Source organism: Haliaeetus albicilla, chromosome 11, assembly GCF_947461875.1.
Source record: "Haliaeetus albicilla chromosome 11, bHalAlb1.1, whole genome shotgun sequence".
In the NCBI taxonomy this organism is placed as follows: Eukaryota; Metazoa; Chordata; class Aves; order Accipitriformes; family Accipitridae; genus Haliaeetus; species Haliaeetus albicilla.
In genome coordinates, this window is record NC_091493.1 from 1,981,293 (window position 1) to 2,001,805 (window position 20,513).

A 20,513-nucleotide genomic window follows, 5' to 3' on the forward strand; every position below is an offset into this window, starting at 1 on the left:
TCTCTAATTACTGCCTTGTAAGCTCTTTCCTCTGAGTCTGATTATTATTATGAGAGCTGACTATTCAGAAAAATACTGTTGTTTATTTTCAGATCTGTGCTTGTGTACTTTGTTAACGAGGATCTTTTGAGTAATAATTTTGGAGGCTCTGGACACATTGGTGTTAGCAGGGGTTTTTGCTTCATTCAGAGTTGCTTAATTTATGAAGACCACAAGGTTTTTTTGTCCAGAGTGCCCAGAACGGTATCTCCAGCTAATTCAAAATGCTTTCAAAGGATCTTCCTAAATTAATTTACAGCAGGTTTGATTGCATCTTGGTGTTACAAAGCATAGATTAAATGCTGCTACTTGGGTTTAATTCCTGAAGTACACTGAAAGAAAACTACTACTTTGCATACAGAAAGCTTTACAGTCTGGTTCAGAGTTCTTTTTTCTTTTTAACTGAAAAGGATAATTCTTAATAAATTTTACCTTGTGATGAGCCTGATGCTGCTGGAAATTAAACACGCTAATCTGTTAATTTACTGCCGGGGAAGATATTTCTGAAGTGCAGCATTTGTCTGAGGTGTGTACCAAGGTGCTTTTAGGCTTGGAAAAGGGCCATCTGGTCCAGTGTTGATTTTTCCATTATTTATTGCAGGTAATGGCTTGCATTCGACAAATGATACTCATATGATAAAGCTTATTTGGGTATTTGGCTTAATGAGACACTTGTGGTAAATGTTTTGCTTCCAGTCTTGTTGCAGTGAAGGGGGTTAGGAGTTACTGAATTTGTTACGCTGAACTCGATAAAGGGAACTGCATCCACAGTTTGGAAATGTTTACGTTTTAAATGACATTCGTACTGAAGCAAAGCGATGTTTAAAGCCACGCTGTTCAGAAACAGATAGGGAAGTGCTGCAAGGTCCATATTTTGGCAAACTCTGAGTTTGCCCATGTCTTAAGCAGCAAGAAGGAAAAGTTGCATTGCAATGCAGTAAAATTAGGAAGACTGGTAGGAGATGTGGGCTCCCACTGTTGTTCTGCTACGTTTTTCTGTACGGGGCTTATTGTCCTTTGTGGTTTCTCGCATGACAGTGTTTTGTTTGCTGTATGACACTTGCAACCTTGGAAAACCGTAAGGGCTTTTGCAGTGTCTTTGCCTCTGTTAGGCTGTTCCTGCTGGAGGTCCTGTCCCGAGGGATGCCTCAACCAGCTCATCAGCTTTGCTGAGCAGGAGGGGACTTCTGGAGGAGCATGGGGCAATGAGGAGGAGCAGCTCACTAAGCCAGACTTTAAGAGTTTTGATCTGAGATTGGGCAGGGTAATCTCAGAGGCAAGTCTGGGTCTGGATATCCTCGTGGATAAGTTGCATATTTGATATTTTGGTGACAGCGTGGAGTCAGAAGGCTCTGAGAGCTGAGTCGAAGTTTGAGGTGACACATCAAAAGGCCTCCCCAAAGTCATAGTTGGAAGGAAGAATGAAAAGAGGCCCAAGAGCGCTTGTAGGATGGGACTGGCAATATGCATGGGGGGGCCAGCTCATCCCACCTGTGGCATGGGGCACTTCTGACACCACAGAAAGGTACAAATCAATGAGGGAAACCAGGACGAGAAAGCACCGTGCGCATCTGCTTCACTGCCTTCCGAGCAGCCTCGGTGAGCCCGGGGATGCCGTGCGCGGACACGAATGCTTGCGAAGAGCCTCGGTGATAAGTTGTGCACACTGCTTCCCTAAATGTTATCTTTTGCAGACTTTAACAATCGCTGTCTTTGTTTGCTTCCTCTTTGATAAGGTGAGATAGCACAAGCGGTTCAGTCAAATATATTTGCCTTGCTCTCCAGGGGGTGCCGAAAGTGTCCTCAGATAGCCAGACCACACGTCTCTGTTGCCTGAATTACACCCTGAAGTCTGTGGAGGTGGGAGTGGGGAGTGGATTTGGCTTCAGGTCTTTGAAATCCAAATCCCTCTCCACACGGAGGGAGATGGAGGTATCCTAACTCTTTCCCTGGCGAGTTATTTAGGAGCTCTGTGCAAGGTTCACAACTTCTGAGTAACTCCTGCAGCCGCCCTGTGATGTTTCAGACTGTCGTTTCTCTGACTTCTGTTATCTGACCGTAGCTTGCAGTGAATCTCAGCTTCTGCGGGTGACATAAGTGGTTCCTGCTTTAACTACCTCTGTGTGTAATTTGTTGATTTTAGAGTAGTGCGCAATTCAGCCACCATTCACTGTTATTTGCCAAAATGCCACAAGTTTATATGCAGCAAAAGACTGTTCATCAGTGGTCTGGTATCCTTTCATTTTACTGTTTTCAACACCTTTTTGGCATTCTTCGGAGATCTTTGCTCTGCCAGCTTCATCACGAGATCTGGATACAGACTGTCCACTGTTAGTCCATTCTTTTTGGATAAACCCTCATTGCAGTTGTCTGTGTATCAATGGTGGTTGGTGTTGCCATTGCACCAACTTCATGTTAAATTGTAGGGAATCAGATCGATGCTTCACATGGACACCCTGCAGCTAGAAATTCCTTGCTGTAGGCACTGGACATTTGCCTATGCATTATACTTAACAGAGCTTGATATTTCCCAGATTTGTGTTGCATACAATTTTTAATCACTTGTGTCTTGTTTTCCACATAGAGAAAGGAGATTTCATTGCACTGGATCTTGGTGGTTCTTATTTCCGAATTCTGCGGGTGAAGGTATCGCATGAAAAAAAGCAGACGGTACAAATGGAAAGTGAAATTTATAATACGCCTGAAGATATCATGCATGGCAGCGGAACACGGGTAAGCACCTCTTTTTTTAGGACGTCTCTCTAAAGATTAGCTGCTTTCACACTGCCATTTTACAAAAACGCCACGAGAATGACCTTAGCATCTTAACAGTTGCACCTACAGCGTGCACAGACTTGACTACAGCTCTTTGTCGATACTGAAAATAAATTAAGTGGTAGTTAGAGTAGTAGAGCATGCATGGATGCTGCTCCCATTGTGTGGGAGACTTTTGGCCGAGTTAGGGGAAAAAATGGCCTAGAAATAAGAATTTTTACTTTTATAGTAAAGTTACTTTCCAGAGGTGGGAATGGACAGCAGGAAAACAACTTAGTCTTTGTAAGCAGCGAGCATGACCAACCCTGCAATTGTAATGTTAGATGAGGGACAGAAATACCCATGACAGCCACATATCTGTCCTGGCAGTCTGAGCAACTCAGCATTCATGAAAAGTACAAATACATTAGAAAAACTACAGGAAGCTGATAGAATGTTTTGGCACAACTTCAACTTAATTTTTGCTGAATAAATGATAGGTTTTTTTTTAGTCTCCCACGTTCCAACAGTAGAAAATGTTTGGATCCGTTTACTTGGATTTTAAATCGGGTTCTTTGGAAGAATTTATTTTCTTTTTATGGTCAGGAAGTGGATTACAATAAATATTTTACTGACAGATTTGTCTCCGTGTCAGTGTAAGACAAAACAGGTAATTTTCATTGTTGGAAACAGCAAGGTTTTTACACTTTTTACTAGTATGAGGTGCTATCTAGGGGTATGAGACCTGCAGGAAACTTAGAGCTTGTTTCAGAAGAATAAACAAAAGAGGAAAAAAAGAAAAATTCTGCAAACAGCAATTTGTGCCCTTAATATATTTTCTGTAGCCACCTTAATACCCTTAATGTATGTATCTAATAACTGCTGCTGCATTCTTATGCAATAGTGAGTGTAAGGTGGCAATTATGGCTTGTAAGTAGCACTGATACAAGCATTGCTGTGATATCTGAACCGCAGCAATAAAATCCCTTTCTTGTAAAGACTTTTCCTAACATTATTACTTTATCTGGCCAAAAGGTCATGCAGCGGCTTTCCCACGGAACGGTTTTGGAGGGGAGCTGAGCTGACCTGCCTGTTGCTGGTGGAGGCAGGGGAGTCGGGTGGGCTGCCTGGAGACAGGTTTGGAACGTGGGGTTTCTTGTCCATCAAGGGGTGTCGGGAGCTGGAGACCGACAAGCAGCAGGGCTGCCCGCACACCCGAGGGGCAAGTGTCTGTCCCGGGGAGGCAAGCAGGCTGACTTAAGGTGAGACTTAATGGAGACAACGATAAGGGTGGTAAGGAGAAGCCGGGAAAGGAGACATCAGGTCTGCATTCTTTCCAGGGCTTTGTCGTGTTTATGTTTTCATTTTTAAATATCTGAAGGCCATTTGGCTGTTGGGAACCAGCAGCGTGGAGCTCAGACTGATAGGCTTTGTCATGGCTTTTAAACTGAAAGAGAGGCGAGCAAGGCTTCCACTGACCCTGGGGAGACAGTCACTCCCAGTATTTAAGTACCAGGAAAAGAAGAGGAGAACTGGAAGCATCATCAGAATTGCATCCGGGTTCGAAGTTGTCCCACGACAATATCCAGCCACGACTAAAACGCTTGCCGTGAGACTTCACAGGGAAGCATGGCGGATGCCCGGGAGGCACACAGGCAGGTGACGATTTGGTGCTTATGACTGATGCGTACGGTTGAGGTTCTCTGAAATCTCTGAGCCAGATTAGTGGAATACTTGGACTGAACTGCCTGCGCGGGGTAGGCTACTAATATGTTTTTCAGCAAGCTGTGTCATTAACTTCAGTGAGTTATACTCTTAAAGCCTAATACATAATCAGCTTATTGAAGGGCTTGCGATTTATGGCTTCATGCCTCACCAGCACGGTTTGTTTTGATATTTTCTACTTCATCGCATTCAAACTTCTATTTTTGCCGATCTGTCAGGCACGGGCTGACAGCTTTGCCAGTCAGAGACAGTTCCCTGTCAAAGTCAAGGGCAAAACTCTCATTGACTTCAGCAGTGTAATAGCAGGTCTAAAACTTGTAAGCAGCCTGTCTTCTGTGTCGACCCAGCGAATGGGAGCATGCCTGAGGCTTGATTTTGGTGTTGCTTTTTGTGTTCTGCCGCCACTGGAGGTAGGGTATGGATTTGTGGCTGTTCTCACGATCTGGAGCTGTGGTATCCTTGCTCCTTAAATCTTCCCCATTCAGGGGCGTGAGCTTGAGCTCTGATCTTCAGTTGCTTGCCAAAGTCTGCTGGCTGCCAGCCAAATGCAACCTTGTGGAGACTTCTTGGAGCCCAACCTGAGCAGGCAACTTCATGGCCAGAGGAAGTAATGAAGCCTGATACCATATTGCTCAGCGTCTCATGGTTGTATCGCTTCAGGTCTATAAAGGTGTAAAAACCTGACTGGTCTTTTCTTCTTGGCTGTGGCATTTGCTCTGTCTGTCTCTTTGACGTTTGATAAAATATTAGGCTCGCACTGTTCCTTACCACGCACCTGTGGGTGGATGGGAATTTGGATTTTTCCTCAATCCACCTCCCTTACAAAATTCCTGTTGCTTTCATTAAAGTCATGTTGCCTCTTCTGTCCTGTCAGAGTTGTTTGGCATTTGTAAGGTTTGGATGTTAATATGGGCACGGGCACATATGGATGCTTCCTTGAGTCTCCTTAGGAAAAATCTTATGACCGTCAATGGCAGCAAAATTAATATATGCCTCTCTCTTTCTTTTCTCCTTTTGAGCAGTGCCTTCCCTCTGTGCTTTATTAAAAACAGTAGCACAGCCAGACCGTGCATTACTGACTACTGTGGTGTCGAGAATGTGGCTAATAGTTAACCGCATTTGCCTGTGCAGGCTGTGGCATGGGTTACACTCGCGTGCCCTGCTGCCAGCCCGGAGCCCCAATGACTCACGGTGCGTTGCTTGCAGCAAGCGAGCACGCTAACTCACAGAGGCGAGCTTCGGCAGGTCGTGCCGGGACTGCACAGGCAACCACCAGCAGGTGCACGGACTTTCCGGAGTGCGTTGGGAATGCCCAGGGATCTTTTGCAGTCAGATTCACAAAGCAGGTCCCGTCTCTTCTCTGTGCAGTTGTGGTTCATTGCATGAGAGGGGTTTTTGTAGTGACATCCGCAGTCAATATTTCTGCTTCCTGCGCTCTGAATTCCTCAGGGGTTTGAGGTTGGTCCCTGGTTATCATCTGTAATCCTGGGAGCAGCTGAAAGTTTAGTAGGTTTGAGTATTTAGCAAGATACTTTCAGGTGGAAAGCATAATAAAAACGTACGCTCCTGTTCTTTCTGTGTTTCTCCTGGAGAAGTTGTCATATTTTATTACTTAACTACAGTTCTTTTTTTCGTAACTCCTTTTCCTGTCTCCCTTTCCTCTCTCCCTCATCAGGACAACTGAAAATAGTCTTGCAGAAGTGCAGCAGCGTAGGTTGCTTTCCCATGCCGTTTCACTGCGTGCACTCAGTGAAATGTCCTTGATTTGCCCGGGTCAATGAATGGCAACGTTTTCCCTGGGAAACTACTGTATTTCTGCTTAATCAAATCTGACCTCCTTTTAGGAATGAGCTTAAGGTGTTCTGTTGAATTGTAACATTACAGACACCACTTCTTGATCTGCTTCGAACGGCAAAATATTCCTCTTCATTTTTTTTGTAGTTGCTGCAGCATGTCTGTAGTGTTCTCCTGTCTCTCCAAGACTCTGTAAATTGTTCTTAATAAAGCTGCACAGGCTAATTGCAACCAACAGATATCTTTTTGTACTCCCTCCCAATTATCCCCAATCTTCTAGGCAGTTTTCCTGGCATTGTCCCACCAACGCTGCAGATAGGGTTGGTTGTTTTTTTGTTTTTTTGTTTTTTTTTTTTTCCAGGGAGTTAAAATGTGAAGCGCAGTTATCTTCTGGGGCAGGTGGCCACTTGTTAATAGGTTTGACATCCATTTGTGGTATGGGTCAGTTCAAGGCATGTCTGGCTTTTTGGTGCTGGTAGATGCAAACGCGTATTTTTGTTGCTTCAATTGCCAGGGCTTGATTTTTGGCTTTGAGTGTTGCAGTCTACCTGAGGGGCTTTCCAAATAGCTCGGTGGGAGAGACATCTCTCGCTTTCGTGCCCACGCACTCCCTGGCATGCCTGGCGGGCACACAGTGCCGTTGTCACAGGGCACCGTCGAGGGGCCATCGAGGTGGCTGGGTGGGAATTGGTACCTGCAAGCCTGTTGCAGGCTGCCTGCATAGTTTAGCATTACAAAAAAAATGCATAAAATGTTCCCATTTTGGGTTGTTTTTCAGAACATGTAAAATATTTGGACAAATCCCCTGGGTTTCCTTTTTGTTTGTTTGTTGTGTGCTTTAGGACTAGATTTGAGAGGTTATGTCCTTTTGGGTGACTCCTACAAAGTGCTGGCTTCTCTGATCTCAGCAGTGCTTGAGTGAAGCAGATGTTGATCTTCTCTGCATAGTTGTAAAAGTGCTCAAACTCATGTGGGACTGGATCACAAATGTTCTTTTGAGATGTTCCTTCCTGTTACTGAAAGGTTAAAAGAACATTTTTGTTCTATCAAATGTTAAGGAGAAGGGTTATGGCAGGCTCAAGAGTCACATGCTGCTTGTTTCAGGAAAAGCTTTTTTATAGGGGTGTAAAAGGACAATGTATTTAATAATTTATTATTTAAGGTGTTAATATATGCTGCCTGAGAGTATTTTCATAGCTTTGTCATTTAAATATATTTTAAAATTTGGAGCAGATATTTCCCCCTTTCCCCTCACCCAGTACAGTTTTCATATGCGGTTTGAAGTATTTTCTCCCTGAAACTGTATTTCTAATCATGGTGGTTTTATACTTTCCTCTTTCTTGTAGCTTTTTGATCATGTTGCTGAATGCCTGGGAGACTTTATGGAGAAACAACAAATCAAAGACAAGAAATTACCAGTTGGGTTTACGTTTTCCTTCCCGTGTCGACAATCCAAGCTAGATGAGGTAAGAAGATTTCACAGTTTTCTTAATATGCAGAAGAGCTACAGCTGTGATTAAAACACTGCTATGAAAGCAGTATCCTAGACAGGTCTTGGTTTTGGGATAAATGAGTGTTATATTTCACTGTCAGACTTCATGCTTGTGTTTATGTTTCTTCTGAAAGAGCTGGTTAACAGATGATAAAGAGGCATCTGATGTTTTGTACTGCCTCTGAGTGAGCTCCTCAGTATTACGGTTTACCGTGTAAACATGGCAGCAATTTTTCCTGCCTCTTGTGCAGCCTTTTTCACCTCTCCATGAGGTGTAACTGGGAGGGACCCAGCCCAGCAGCATTTGCTCAGATTTTGCTGAACTTCACAAGTGCACGCACCGATCCAGATCGGGGTCTCCCTCCTGAGCAGCAGTGCTGAGCCATGCCACTGGCTGGGTGCTCAGCACTGTGGGAAATCAGGCAGGCCACCTGGAAGTGATGCGCTTTAAAAAGGGATGGAAATAACCAGCGTTGTATGAAGTGACTGATGAGATTCCCGTGGCAAGGATGCTACGGTATTTTCCTTCTTTCGCTTATTATATCACAAATGACTCAGCAGCCTCCCGGTACAGCATCGCTATGGCAATGGCGTAGCAAATTAATGCAGGAAAGTTAAATCCACACAAAACACTAAGAGGTTGCACTGTTAAAGCATGACCTGCTTTTCTAGCTTGCAGGTCTCTAGGTTAGCCTGGTGCAACGGCTCCCCAGATGTTGGTGCTGAGGAGGGCCAGGTGAGGCACGATTTTTATTACATTTCATACTTCTTGAGCGATGCTGAGAGCTGAAACCAAGGGTGCTTACTAACTCAGGTCTGAATGTAGTTAAGAAAAGAGCGAGCTGCCTTTTCCTGCATCAGTTCAGAAAAGATGAGTTGATTTTGGTGCAGCTCTCCCATCTGGCCATGATGCATGGTAAGGCTCAGGCTACTGACCACACCAGAGTCATGCCGGGCATGTGGTTGTGAAGTTGAGTTGCCCTTGGGAAAATTTATTTAGCTGCATGATGAAAGGCGCTTGTTTGTGGGCTGGTTTGCTCGAGCCAGCTGGGATGAGATCATGCTTGTGTGGGGCAGGCAGGTAGCATGTGGGATGGCTTGGGGACACCGGTGGAGACTTGGAGATGAGCAGTGGCAGAGTGGAGGAGGATAGTAAGAGACAAGGGACGGTGTCTCTTAATAAAAAAAAACCCACCAAAAAACCCCCAAAACTCTCTTTCTGAGAGTTTTTGTAATATTTTGGCCATTTGAAAAATGTTTTTCTGGATTCCGTGGGCCGGATTTGTTCCTGGATTGCTGCTTCTGTGAGGCTGTGCTTGTCTATGTGCTGTTTTCTTGAGCTTGGTGAGCAGAAGGAGACAGGGTGGTCCCTGGTTTCTCCAAGGGTGACAAGGTGGCACTGCATGGTTGGGTCCCGCTCAACCCTGCTGCACTCCAAGGGCTCTTCCCTGCTGCCAAGGTCTTGCTGGTGAAGCAAAAAATCCTTCCAGCGCAGCAGCCAGTCATGCTGAGAGGAGCTGCTCTTTGCCAGTGTGGTTTGACCAGTTTTCCTGAATGATGACAGTTACGTGGAACAAGGGGCCCTTTTGCCCATTAAAGCTGTGCCTGCAGAATGGGCTTTGCCATGGTTTCCCTGCGCAGCAGCACGGGGCTTTGCTGGGTTTCTAAATGATGCTAACGAGGGCAACGTAGTGGCAAAACTTATGCAAATTGAGTTTGTGTTTTAGTGGTAGGAAAATACCTCCTGGTCTGGAAAGAGCTGCCCTGACCCCTCTGTCCCCTGTAGCTATCCCAGCTGGGAGGGTGAATGTGCACAAGACACGTGGTTGATTTCTAGGCTGAGATATGGGCTTACATACACCTGGGCAACGGCTGTTTGTGCCTGTAGGCTTCAGCTTTTCTGATTTTTAGCTTCTTGGACTCCTGTTGTGATAGCTGTGAATATTATGGTGGGTATGAAAAGCTGAGCTGATTTGAGTTGTCTTTCCTGTTGACTACTGTTAATGCTCCTTTCTTTTTTTATTATTATTTATTTATATACTAAATGCTCTGAATCAGCTAGGCATTATCTAAATAGAAAAAAAATCAGATGTAGTCATTAACTTGGGGGATTTGCAGGTTCTTTATGACAGTTTGCAGACAAGGAATTCAATACCAGATTTCCTTTTCGATCCGTACTGTAAGTTGGGGACATATATTGCTATATTTCTAGTATTTCCATTTGCCTCAACCCATAAACATGATCCGACAGTGAAACAAGCCTGGACAGCTGGGACTCCAGGCAGCAAATGTGCAGCAGTCTGATCCCCGCTGCAGCCGAGTCCTGGATGTACAAACATCACATCCCTTCTCTTTAGTCAGTCCCGCGCAGTCAGCTTTTTCTGAAAGCAGTTGATTTCCGTGGCCCAAGAGGATTAAATGGTTTTCCAAGAAAAACTGTCGAGGAGTAACAGGGAGAAGAGTGGGCTGAAAACAGAAAGTGCAAACAAACCTTTTTCTAGCAAGGGAGGGGAAAACAATTTCCCATCTTTCAGCTTACTGTAATGAGAATCAAAGACCGCCAGTTGTCTCGGGTTGGGTTGTTAGGTCATACAAGAAAAGAGACCTGAAGATGCATTTGAAGTATAAAATCTTGTTTTTAAGGAAAAAAAAAAATCGATTTGTGTCTTATGGTGGCATCCTGTTGAATATTGCTGTCTTGTTTTATCAGGGTATTCTGATAACCTGGACGAAGCGCTTCAAAGCAAGCGGAGTGGAGGGAGCAGATGTTGTGAAGCTGCTTAACAGGGCCATCAAGAAACGTGGGGTAAATTGTACTTCATTCTTTTTTTAACTCTGTATCACAGCAAACTGCCATTTCTTTGTCAGGGACCACCTTCACGTCACTGACTTGAGCGTGTGATCTGAGTGATAGTGCAGCTCTGCTTTCTTGCATGAAGATGTGCGTTTTTTCCATTTGCTGGGAAAATGGAGCGACGTCAGAGTTGCTATGTGGAAGCTGTGATTTTCCTCACAGCACAAAACTGAGTGACTGTGTTGTGGTTTGTCGCTGGCAACCGTCAGCAATTTTATCACTCTCCAAAAACTGAAAAAGTGCTGCGTGTCAGTGCCGCAACTTTTCAGTGATACCGACATATCCTATTCCTGTGAAACCGCATCTCATGGTCTGGGCTCAGCTGAGTTGTGCGACTGCTTGGGAGCAGGTGAGGAGCAGGGTAGATGAGAAGGGGGATTTCAGGCTCAGTGAGCTGTGTTGCTCCCTGCAGTTTCTCACTGCTGATTTTGTAGAGGGTGAAGGTGACCATGTTGCTGATTTAAACAAATAAAAAGGCACTGAGTGTGAGATGGAATAAATTTGGGTTTGCGTGATGCTTGCAGCCAGGTGATATGTTGATTACTCAGCAACCAAATTAATCGGAAACAGGGCAGTATTTGCTCTATTTGGGCAGCTGTGGACTTTTAAGCAAACCTGAGTTTTACTGTCACTGAACAACATTACTGTAGTCAGTTACTATCATCAGACTTGATATCAGGTAGAGTAACACACTGAAGAAGCTGGAAAGGAATGAGTGTGTGTCGTTTGGATAGCTTATTTAGTTGCATTATTTGCTTATAATTTTGTATTAAAATCTTCACTTGAAATAAAACTCCTAGATGTTTTAAGTGAATTCTATGAGAAATACATAACTTGGGAGTATTTTCTAGATTAACTCCTCAAGCAACTACATCAAATTACTCCATGATTTAACTGCAGAGTTCCTCCTTCCCTCATGTATAGCCCTTCTCTTTCCTGCCTAAGAGTGCTTATGTGAGAGCAGGTCTTTGCGCTCTCGAATTATGCTACTGCTGTTTTATTGTTTGCCTGGTGCATTAGTGTGCTCTCATTGTCTTCCTGGGTACGTGGGATAGGGAACTGGCAGACAGAACAGGTGATATTTAAAAAGATGAGCTGTGGTATTCAGACAAACTGTCTCCTGTTCCTTGTGAAATTAGTTGACGTAAGTGAACCGGTGATAAACACAAGCAGTGTTTTTCCAGAGAAGCCATACGGCCCAAGTAACGTTTTGTTCCTCCATCAGGACTACGATGCAGATATCATGGCTGTTGTGAATGACACCGTCGGGACTATGATGACCTGTGGTTTTGATGACCAGCGTTGCGAAGTTGGCTTGATCATTGGTAACGCACATTGCTGCTGCAGCATGCACGTGACTTTTCTCCCTTTGCCTGGCCTGTTTGGTTAGCACCTTCTGATATCCTTTCCCTAAAGGCACTGGCACCAATGCCTGTTACATGGAGGAGATGCGGCACATTGACCTGGTGGAAGGCGATGAGGGCAGGATGTGCATTAACACGGAGTGGGGGGCCTTTGGAGATGATGGTTCACTAGAAGACATCAGGACCGAGTTTGATCGAGAGATCGACCGTGGATCCCTTAATCCTGGGAAGCAGCTGTGAGTGAGGCAGTTATCTGTGAGCTTTGCTGCTTTTGTTTTCTGCTCTGTGCTCCCTTTTCCACTTGTGTTATGAATGCAGCAGTTCAAGAAGGCTCGATTTTGCCTGTGGTGAGGCAAACTGCAGGCTGGGCTGGGTGGTGTGGTGGCAAGCTGGGCTCTGCCTCCCTTTGTTGCCCGCGGATGGATGGGTGACTGCTGCTGTACTCTCCTGCAGATTCGAGAAGATGGTCAGCGGGCTGTACATGGGGGAGCTGGTAAGGCTCATCCTGGTGAAGATGGCCAAGGAGGGGCTGCTCTTTGAGGGGAGAATCACTCCTGAGCTTCTCACCAAAGGGAAGTTTGAGACAAAGCACGTTTCTGCCATAGAAAAGTGAGTACCTATCCCTTTTCACCTCCTGGGTTTCACAGTGACTTTGAATATTAATTTTCCAGCACCTCTTTTTGCTTTGCATTGGGGCTGGCTGCCATCCTCCAGCACAGGTGCAGAGCTGGCAAGTGGGGACCCCCAGCAGACAGTCTTGTGACCTCCTCCCCAAGATTTCTCCCTTTTTCTGTGTTGGGAGGATCTACGAAAGCCTACCAGTCCGTGTAGCTACAGGGCATGTGCTGTGCTACCTCTCACCCTGCTCGCAAAAACTCAGAAGCTGCCACCCTGCAGCTAACCATGGGAGTGAATTGGCTTAGTGCCTCCAGGCAAATACTTGTGTCGCTCCTTGCTGTATCCACGGGATCGCTGGGCAGAAGGAAAACAAGCGTGACAAGGCAGAGCATTCAGTCTCGTAGGCAGTGCCGGGTGCTACATGGTGACCTCTGAGCTATGCGCCAGTTGGTTTCTTACGGTGTCATCACCCCTTTGGTCAGTACTTACTGGCTCTTCCCCCTGCGTTTTTAAAATTCACATCACTGGGATAGTTTGTGCTGTAGTCATTGGGCTGGCTTTTCTTTTCGAAACGCTGCTGATTTTGGTGCACACATATAGAGGTACTATTGATTGCGAGTGCATCGCCAAGGGAACAGCCAGTAACTTCTACAACGCCTGTTGCCCCCTGCCCCATTTTACTCCTGTCCCTGCAGACTGTCTTACCTGAACAGCTTTCCGTTAAATGTGTATGTTCATTTGTCTTAACTACAGAGGTCGGTGTAATGGACCAATGTAATGTTAAACAATAAGAAAAATGCAGTTATTGAGAAGTTCAGTTACTAAGAGCAAAATTTGCCCTGAAATCCCACCTTACTTCCTGAAGAGCACTTTGGTTATAATTAGGGGGCACATCTCTGTGCAGCTTCAGATTTCTGGCTGATGCTAGCAAGATGCAAGAGTCCTTAAAAAGATGTATGGAGTGCAGTTAGTAATGACAAGATACACTCCTTGTGTTTTTGTCTGGGAAGTGACTGAGCTGGACGTGGATAAGTTTTGCCAGAAACTTTGCTCTCAGGCTGGGTGCTAATGAGGGAAAATGCAGTGCAAGAGACAGAAATTCAGTGAGGTTGTAAAAGCCTGAAAAGAGACCCATTAGGATGAAATCACTTAGGCAACCTTCGCTCAGGGTTTTGCTTTTCACACTGGGCTTTATTTATTGAGACATATGAGCGAGCGAGTGTGGGATTAGGTGTATGCTCAGGCCTGTGCTGAATTGTGGGGCTGGTGGTTCCTGCTCCAGAGAGAAGCTGTTTGAAGTTTAAAGCATCAGTCTGATGAAAAAGCATTTAATTCCTCCAGGTCTGTATAAGTGCTTGGAAGTTGCTGATTTTCTCGGGGGTGCACTGAAGGAGCTGTCATGAGGTTGCTGCTCTGCTTTGGGTCTGGTGCTGTTGGACCAACTGCAGCCGGAGCTACTGGATGCGCTGTGCTCCTGGGGGGATGCCCTGGCTCCACAGGATGGGGCTGGTCCTGGTCCTGGTCCCATGCATTCACTTTCAGAGTACAGGAAGCTTGCTTGGTACGAGATTTGGTCTGGTCATCTGGCACAACGAAAACGTGGTCTGTGTTGGAGAGACTTGCACATAATTAGCGTTGGACACCTTTCCAGTGACGTGATGTACCTCTTGCCTTGTGGGAAATGAACGTGAAGGAGGGCAGGCTCTTGGGTACATATGGGAGTAATCCTGCCCATAGGGTGGCTGCTATAGTATCTGGAATTGCATGGTTTGTAGGTTGCATGTTTGCATCAGGCTTTAATGGAAAGCTGTTTCTATCTGTGAATGAATGCATATTTAGAGCACTTTATTTCAAGCGTCGTGGAGCTTTCCAGTCCAGATCTCTTAATAAATTTTCTTTCTAACCCCTTTCTCAAACTGCAGGCAGGGACACCCGTGGTTGGATGCACCTCAGTCCTGCGTTTTATAGCTCCCCCACTAAGGACTACCCATTACTGCTCTCTCTTCTTTGTAGGAGCAAAGAAGGTTTGAACAAAGCCAAAGAAATTTTAACCCGCCTGGGGGTGGAGCCGTCCCACGAGGACTGCATCGCCGTCCAGCACGTCTGCACCATCGTGTCCTTCCGCTCGGCCAACCTGGTGGCCTCTACGCTGGGTGCCATCCTCAACCAGCTGCGGGATAACAAAGGGGTCGGCCGCCTCCGGACCACCGTGGGGGTCGACGGCTCTCTCTACAAGATGCATCCACAGTGAGTCCCTCCGCTCCTGCCGTTGACACTCTTCACCTGCCGCGGTTTGCAAAAGGTCGAGCATGTAACCCCAGGACATCGCCCAGGCATGTGGTTTGGGTGTGAGATGAGGAACCTGAAATGTGGGTGTGGGGGTTTGGTCTGAGATGGGGAGCTTAGTGGAAAGGAGAGTTGTCTTTAAGTGAAGAAGTAGGGTGAGATTTTAAAAAAGACCAACAAAACCACAAAGAAAAGAACCAAACACCTGAGTAATTGGATGCTGCGATATCGGTGAAAACTATGGTGGTTTGAGTACATACCTTAAGGGATTTCAGTAGATCTCTTGGAAGGTGAGTTTCTTTGTACAAAATATTACTTTTGTGCCCGTGGATTGGGCTTTGATGAGAAGTGCATTAATGCACCTTGATCTCCATTTTCAATTTAAACTCAGTTGTTTTGAAAATGACTGTGCTAAACCCTATTTTTTTTCAATCTTTTCTGAAGATATACTTGGAAATCAGGGGAAAAAATTGGTGCTTACATTTCCGTGGCTTTTTAAAAACTGTCCTTGTCTTGTTTTTCCCCACCTTGAAAGTTACATTTTTAATCAAACAGCTGCTTAGATTTACGTAGAAATCAGAGAGGAACTTGAGCTCTTCTGCTGTGGGTGTACCTGATCCTGGTAACAGAGTTTGGTGTGAGTCTTAGTGTCAGAAATAACCCCAGTGCCCAAGCCCTAATGCTGTGGATGTTTGGGAGAGGCTGCTGGCCTGTGTGTGCTGGGATAGCAGCACCTGGGTAAGGGCTTCCAAGTTCAGGATAAAGAAGTGGAAGAAATATGCAGTGTGCAGGTGTCATTTATGCACACGTGGTAAAAGGCTTTTATTTCGTGGTGATGACAAGTCAGTTTCCAGTCTCGGCTGTAGGATTTAGCTGAAGGGGAACAGAGGCAGAGCATACAGGCCATACCTTGGCATTGGAGCTGGCTGGGAGGGCCAAGTGTCATTTATGAGGGAATTTTTGAAAGGAGAAATATGTTTAACGTTTCATTTCCAGTTTCTCATTATTTTATTGAAAAAAATACTTTCCTTAGTTAAAGAAAACCGTAAAATTTTGGCAAACAAAAAAATTCTCAAGAACGCGATTTTGACTAGCTTTTCCAGATGGGCAGGTCCAGGGTGTGTTAAGATAACACACATGGGCAATTTTTGTTTCTGAACTCTTTCACCCCACACCATCTAAACCAGTGAGTTCAGGACAGCTTGATGACCCCAGGAGAGGCGATCAGAGCCTGGGGGTTTCTCCCACCTAGGGTCAGGTTCAGGGGATGAGACTCTGATGCTCCCCGCTGCTTTTTGCTGGCTTTTCTTAAAAGTTCAGGAGGAAAGAGGCCATAGGGAAGAACTGCTCTTTCCTGCTTGGGAGGCTGTAGCTAGTTCGGGTGCGATGAGGCTTCTTGCTTCCTTTGCTTTCTGTCCTTGTTGGCAGCATAAATTTTGGGGGCCGTGGGGGGGGAGGTAAAGCAGACGTCGGGCTTGCAGCCTCCCCTCCCCGCAGGTACGCCCGGCGCTTGCACAAAACCACCCGGCGCTTGGTGCCTGACTCAGAAGTGCGGTTCCTGCTGTCGGAGAGCGGCAGCGGGAAGGGAGCAGCGATGGTGACGGCGGTGGCGTACCGGCTGGCGGAGCAGCACCGGCTCATCGATGAGACCCTGGCCGAGTTCAAGCTCACCCACGAGCAGCTGCTGCAGGTGAAGAAGAGGATGAGGGCGGAGATGGAAGCGGGGCTGAAGAAGAAGACGCACGAGACTGCCAAAGTGAAAATGCTGCCCACCTTCGTCCGCAGCACGCCGGATGGGACAGGTAGAGAGGCATGCCCTCGCTGGACCGAGGGCGCCGGCTCAGCTGAGGGGTGCCCAAAATGGGCTCCCAGCGGTGGGGTTTGGATTTGGTGGAGGGTGAGCAGGTCTGGTGCCATGGAAGAGGAGCCTCTTGAGTGGTGCAAGGGGAAATCTCAGCCCTGGGCAGGGCAGCCTGCACTTGCCCTTGGGCTGGTTGCTGGCAGCCTGGCCCTATGTCCTTGCCCGAGGGTGCAAGCAAGCAGTGGCCTGGGGGGAGAAAATCACAGCTGGGCTCACAATCCAAACCCATCCGAACCCTGTTCGCAAGCCTGGGCAGTTCTTCGCATTTTAGGGTGGCTGGCCAAATTTCTGCTTTCCCTCAGGAAACAGTTGTATGGGTCCTCTTTCCCTTATTGGTTTAAAACCAAACCAACAACCACCAAAAAAAAAAAAAGGCTGGAGTAATCAGAGCAGCATCTAAAATCCTCCTTTCATGAAGATCTACCCAACTGAGTTTCTAAGAGACTTTATATCAAAGTGTTTTCTGGAGAAAGCACTTTTTTAGGTTTTACTTATGGTTCTTTAAATATATACACATATTCTTTTACAGAGAACGGAGACTTTTTGGCACTTGACCTTGGAGGGACAAACTTTAGAGTTTTGCTGGTGAAAATCCGCAGCGGTAAAAGGAGAACAGTTGAGATGCACAACAAGATCTATGCCATTCCCATAGAGGTGATGCAGGGAACAGGAGAAGAGGTGAGTATTTGTGTTTCTCTTTTGCAGCACTGCTGCCTTTTAAATACCTTTTTAACAGCGTGTAACATGTACAATTTCAAATGCATGACTTTTCTCTTTAAAGCTGTTTGATCACATTGTTACCTGCATTTCTGACTTCCTGGATTACATGGGGATAAAAGGCGCACGTCTTCCTCTAGGCTTCACGTTTTCCTTCCCTTGCAAGCAGACCAGCCTGGATGCTGTAAGTTCCGGAGTATCTTTTGAATCTGCTGTTGTGCTAATGCTAGGCCTGATTTCTCTGCCTTCATATCATCTACGTGACACTTACAGGGAGGTTGTACAAGGGGAGGGTTCATGCTCTGACCCTGACCAGTACAGCTGCTCCTATAAATAGTTCCTTTAAAGGGAGCAATGCAAATGCTGCTCAGCCCATGGCTGTGACGGATAAGAGCATTTAAATTTTCCGCAGTGGTGATATCCCTTTTTTAAGGTACCATGTTTTTTCCAGTCATATAAACCTGCTGGACAGTGATACTTCCCTGCTTTTGTGAGCAGTAAGCAAATATCCATCCCTGCTGCCAGTGCCTGTTCCCCAGCTGATCTGGTCTCACCGGACGGAGCGGATGGACCAGGACCTGCTCGGCTATGTCACCCTAAGGGTGACAGTGTAGCCTGCAGCATGTCCCTGTCAAGTGTACCCTTTTTCTTTTTGCTTTCATGTTTAACTCCTTCGCTGCCACATACTTCCACCAACTCCACCTGTGCAGCTGTTAATAGTTTCCTGTCTACTTAGCACTTTTTTGAAGAAAGGCATATGTTCTGTCATGCTTATTTTTTTTGAGTTTGTTGTTTCTGTCACTTTTTTGAGTTTGTTGCATTGCTCTAGAAATTTGGAGACCAAGCGTGATTAGTTGCTTAAGATGCAAATTCCACATATGTAAAGAGATATTCATTTTCACAGAGACTCTTCTGTGTAACCTCACACTAAAGCATTTGAAATATCAAGTGTACAGAATATCATTTGAGTCTTAGTGAAAATAAGATGAATATTCATATATAAGGAAGGAGGAAATAGGCAGTGATGTTAGGAGCAGCATTCAAATGTCCAGCTCTAGAATGATGTCATCTTGCTGATGATAGGAGGCTTGGTCAAGCCAGGGAGACTTTGGAGTGTGACTGAGAGAGAAGACGGGTTGTTCAGCAAAATGTAGCACCCATGTTGGTGAATACTGGAGAACCTCCTCCTTGAGCTGAGGGCCCCTATGAGTCTGTGTACTGACTGACCATAAATATTCATGGCCATTTGCTGGGACTGTGGGGTGAGAGCTGGAGTGTGCGATAACCTGTGGTCACCTGTGTGGAGTGTTGTGATTTTGTGCTTTTACGGGCTGGGGAGGTGGGCGCACGCAGGGAATTAATCAGATAGAAATGCTCAGTGATTGTCCCTTGGAGGATTGTAGGATTTGGGGGGCAATCTGTAGTGCACCAGGAAACTTGATAACCTATTTTCTGTCTTTTTAGGGTATCCTTCTCAATTGGACAAAAGGCTTCAAAGCTACAGACTGTGAGGGAGAAGATGTGGTGTATTTGCTTAGAGAAGGAATTAAAAGAAGAGAGGTGATTTTGCTTTGGTTCTGTTTTCTTTTTCTCCTCCTACTTCTCCCTCCCCTCCAGATTTGACAGACCTCATGGGTCAGGATGGCTCCCTCTCACAGGGTTTCTGTGCCTTGAGGACACAAGCTGTGCCTCCTGTCCTGCACAGAAGGCGTTTGCCTTGCAGCAGGTCCAGGTACAGCAGCCTCTGATGCCATGTTGCTGTGCTGGTTCTGATGCTTACGTGTAGCCTGACCACCACGTAGGACAGTCTAGAGGGTACACAGTGGAAATGGGAGAGTTCAGCCGCCAAACCGAAATTGCTACTCAAAATGAGTTACACCTGGGGATTTCGTTTCATCGCTTGTTTTTTTCCCCAGAGGCTTCTAACTTTCTAAATTGGGTAGAACTCACAAGGCTTCTCTCAAACCCTGTGGCAATTTTCACTGCATCAGAGCATGAAGAAAGCAGGAGTTTTCAATATAGTGATTGTAGGAATGCACCTCAGTGCACCCTAAATGACAGTTTCCCCCCCTCCCAACCCTTATCTTGAAAAAGCCTGAAGCAGCTTAGCTGAAAGAAACTTTCTAGGAAGGGAAGAAAAATAGCCTGAGGAGAGCATTATTCAGAGTTTTTATCAGCAAGTGAAAAGGAGGTCTTAAAAACCTTTGCTACTGGATTTGCTACTGCACTGCTGTAATACAGAATGGTAATAGCCCTCTACCGTGTGCCTATATACAAGATCTGTACTTAGATAAAGCCAAAGAGAACAGCCAGGAATATACTTTCTTCTGAAGACATAGTCTATCCTAAGTAGAGTATGCAAGGAGCCTTAGCTACCTGCTGGTAGATTAAGTTCCTATTTTTGCATGTGTAAAATCAGGCTGGTATTTTCAGTTGTTTGTTTCCAATGTATTTTGACAGCAGTGTGCTCCTTTTGTGTCCCCTTTTGTGTGAGGGGTTGCCCCAAACCCAGAGTTCTCACTGTTGTATTTCTCTCTTCCAAAGGAGTTTGACTTGGATGTGGTGGCTGTGGTGAATGATACGGTGGGGACAATGATGACTTGTGCTTATGAAGACCCAAACTGTGAAATCGGACTCATTGTGGGTATGTGTTAGAGCTGCTTTTTCTTCGGCACTTTTTTATTAAACAGCATGTCCACACATCTGTCTGTGTGCTCATGGAGACATCCCTGTGGTTAACTGAAAATATAGCTAGGGTGTCCAGGAGTGAAAGATTTTGAGATTAACAACTATCCCTTCAGAAGCAAGCTGCATGAAGTTGTTAAGAGCAAAATTCAATAGCCAGCTTAGTTCTGTCTACAGTCAGTTGAGATAAGCACAGGCTGTAATGCTGAACAAATCCTGCCTGTTTTATCTGGGAAAGGCACTGTGCTGCTTGTGAAGCAAGCAAACGTGGGCTCGGGTAGCCTCACCAGCTCCTGGAGTATCTGGTACTTTAGCCCATGAGAG

The 20,513-nt window shown here is 45.8% G+C and overlaps 1 protein-coding gene across 2 annotated transcripts in view; it reads left to right on the forward strand.

Annotated features, from left to right (window-relative positions):
* Positions 1-20,513, forward strand: part of HK1 (hexokinase 1) — a 50,032-nt gene that overhangs the window by 20,110 nt on the left and 9,409 nt on the right. For both annotated transcript variants that reach the window (XM_069795787.1, XM_069795788.1), the window contains 12 exons: positions 2,624-2,772; positions 7,659-7,778; positions 10,515-10,610; positions 11,884-11,983; positions 12,075-12,258; positions 12,476-12,631; positions 14,654-14,887; positions 16,424-16,728; positions 17,317-17,465; positions 17,569-17,688; positions 18,969-19,064; positions 20,049-20,148. In XM_069795787.1, the coding sequence (XP_069651888.1) occupies positions 2,624-2,772; positions 7,659-7,778; positions 10,515-10,610; positions 11,884-11,983; positions 12,075-12,258; positions 12,476-12,631; positions 14,654-14,887; positions 16,424-16,728; positions 17,317-17,465; positions 17,569-17,688; positions 18,969-19,064; positions 20,049-20,148 (1,809 nt within the window). The remainder of the gene's footprint in view (positions 1-2,623; positions 2,773-7,658; positions 7,779-10,514; positions 10,611-11,883; positions 11,984-12,074; positions 12,259-12,475; positions 12,632-14,653; positions 14,888-16,423; positions 16,729-17,316; positions 17,466-17,568; positions 17,689-18,968; positions 19,065-20,048; positions 20,149-20,513) is intronic.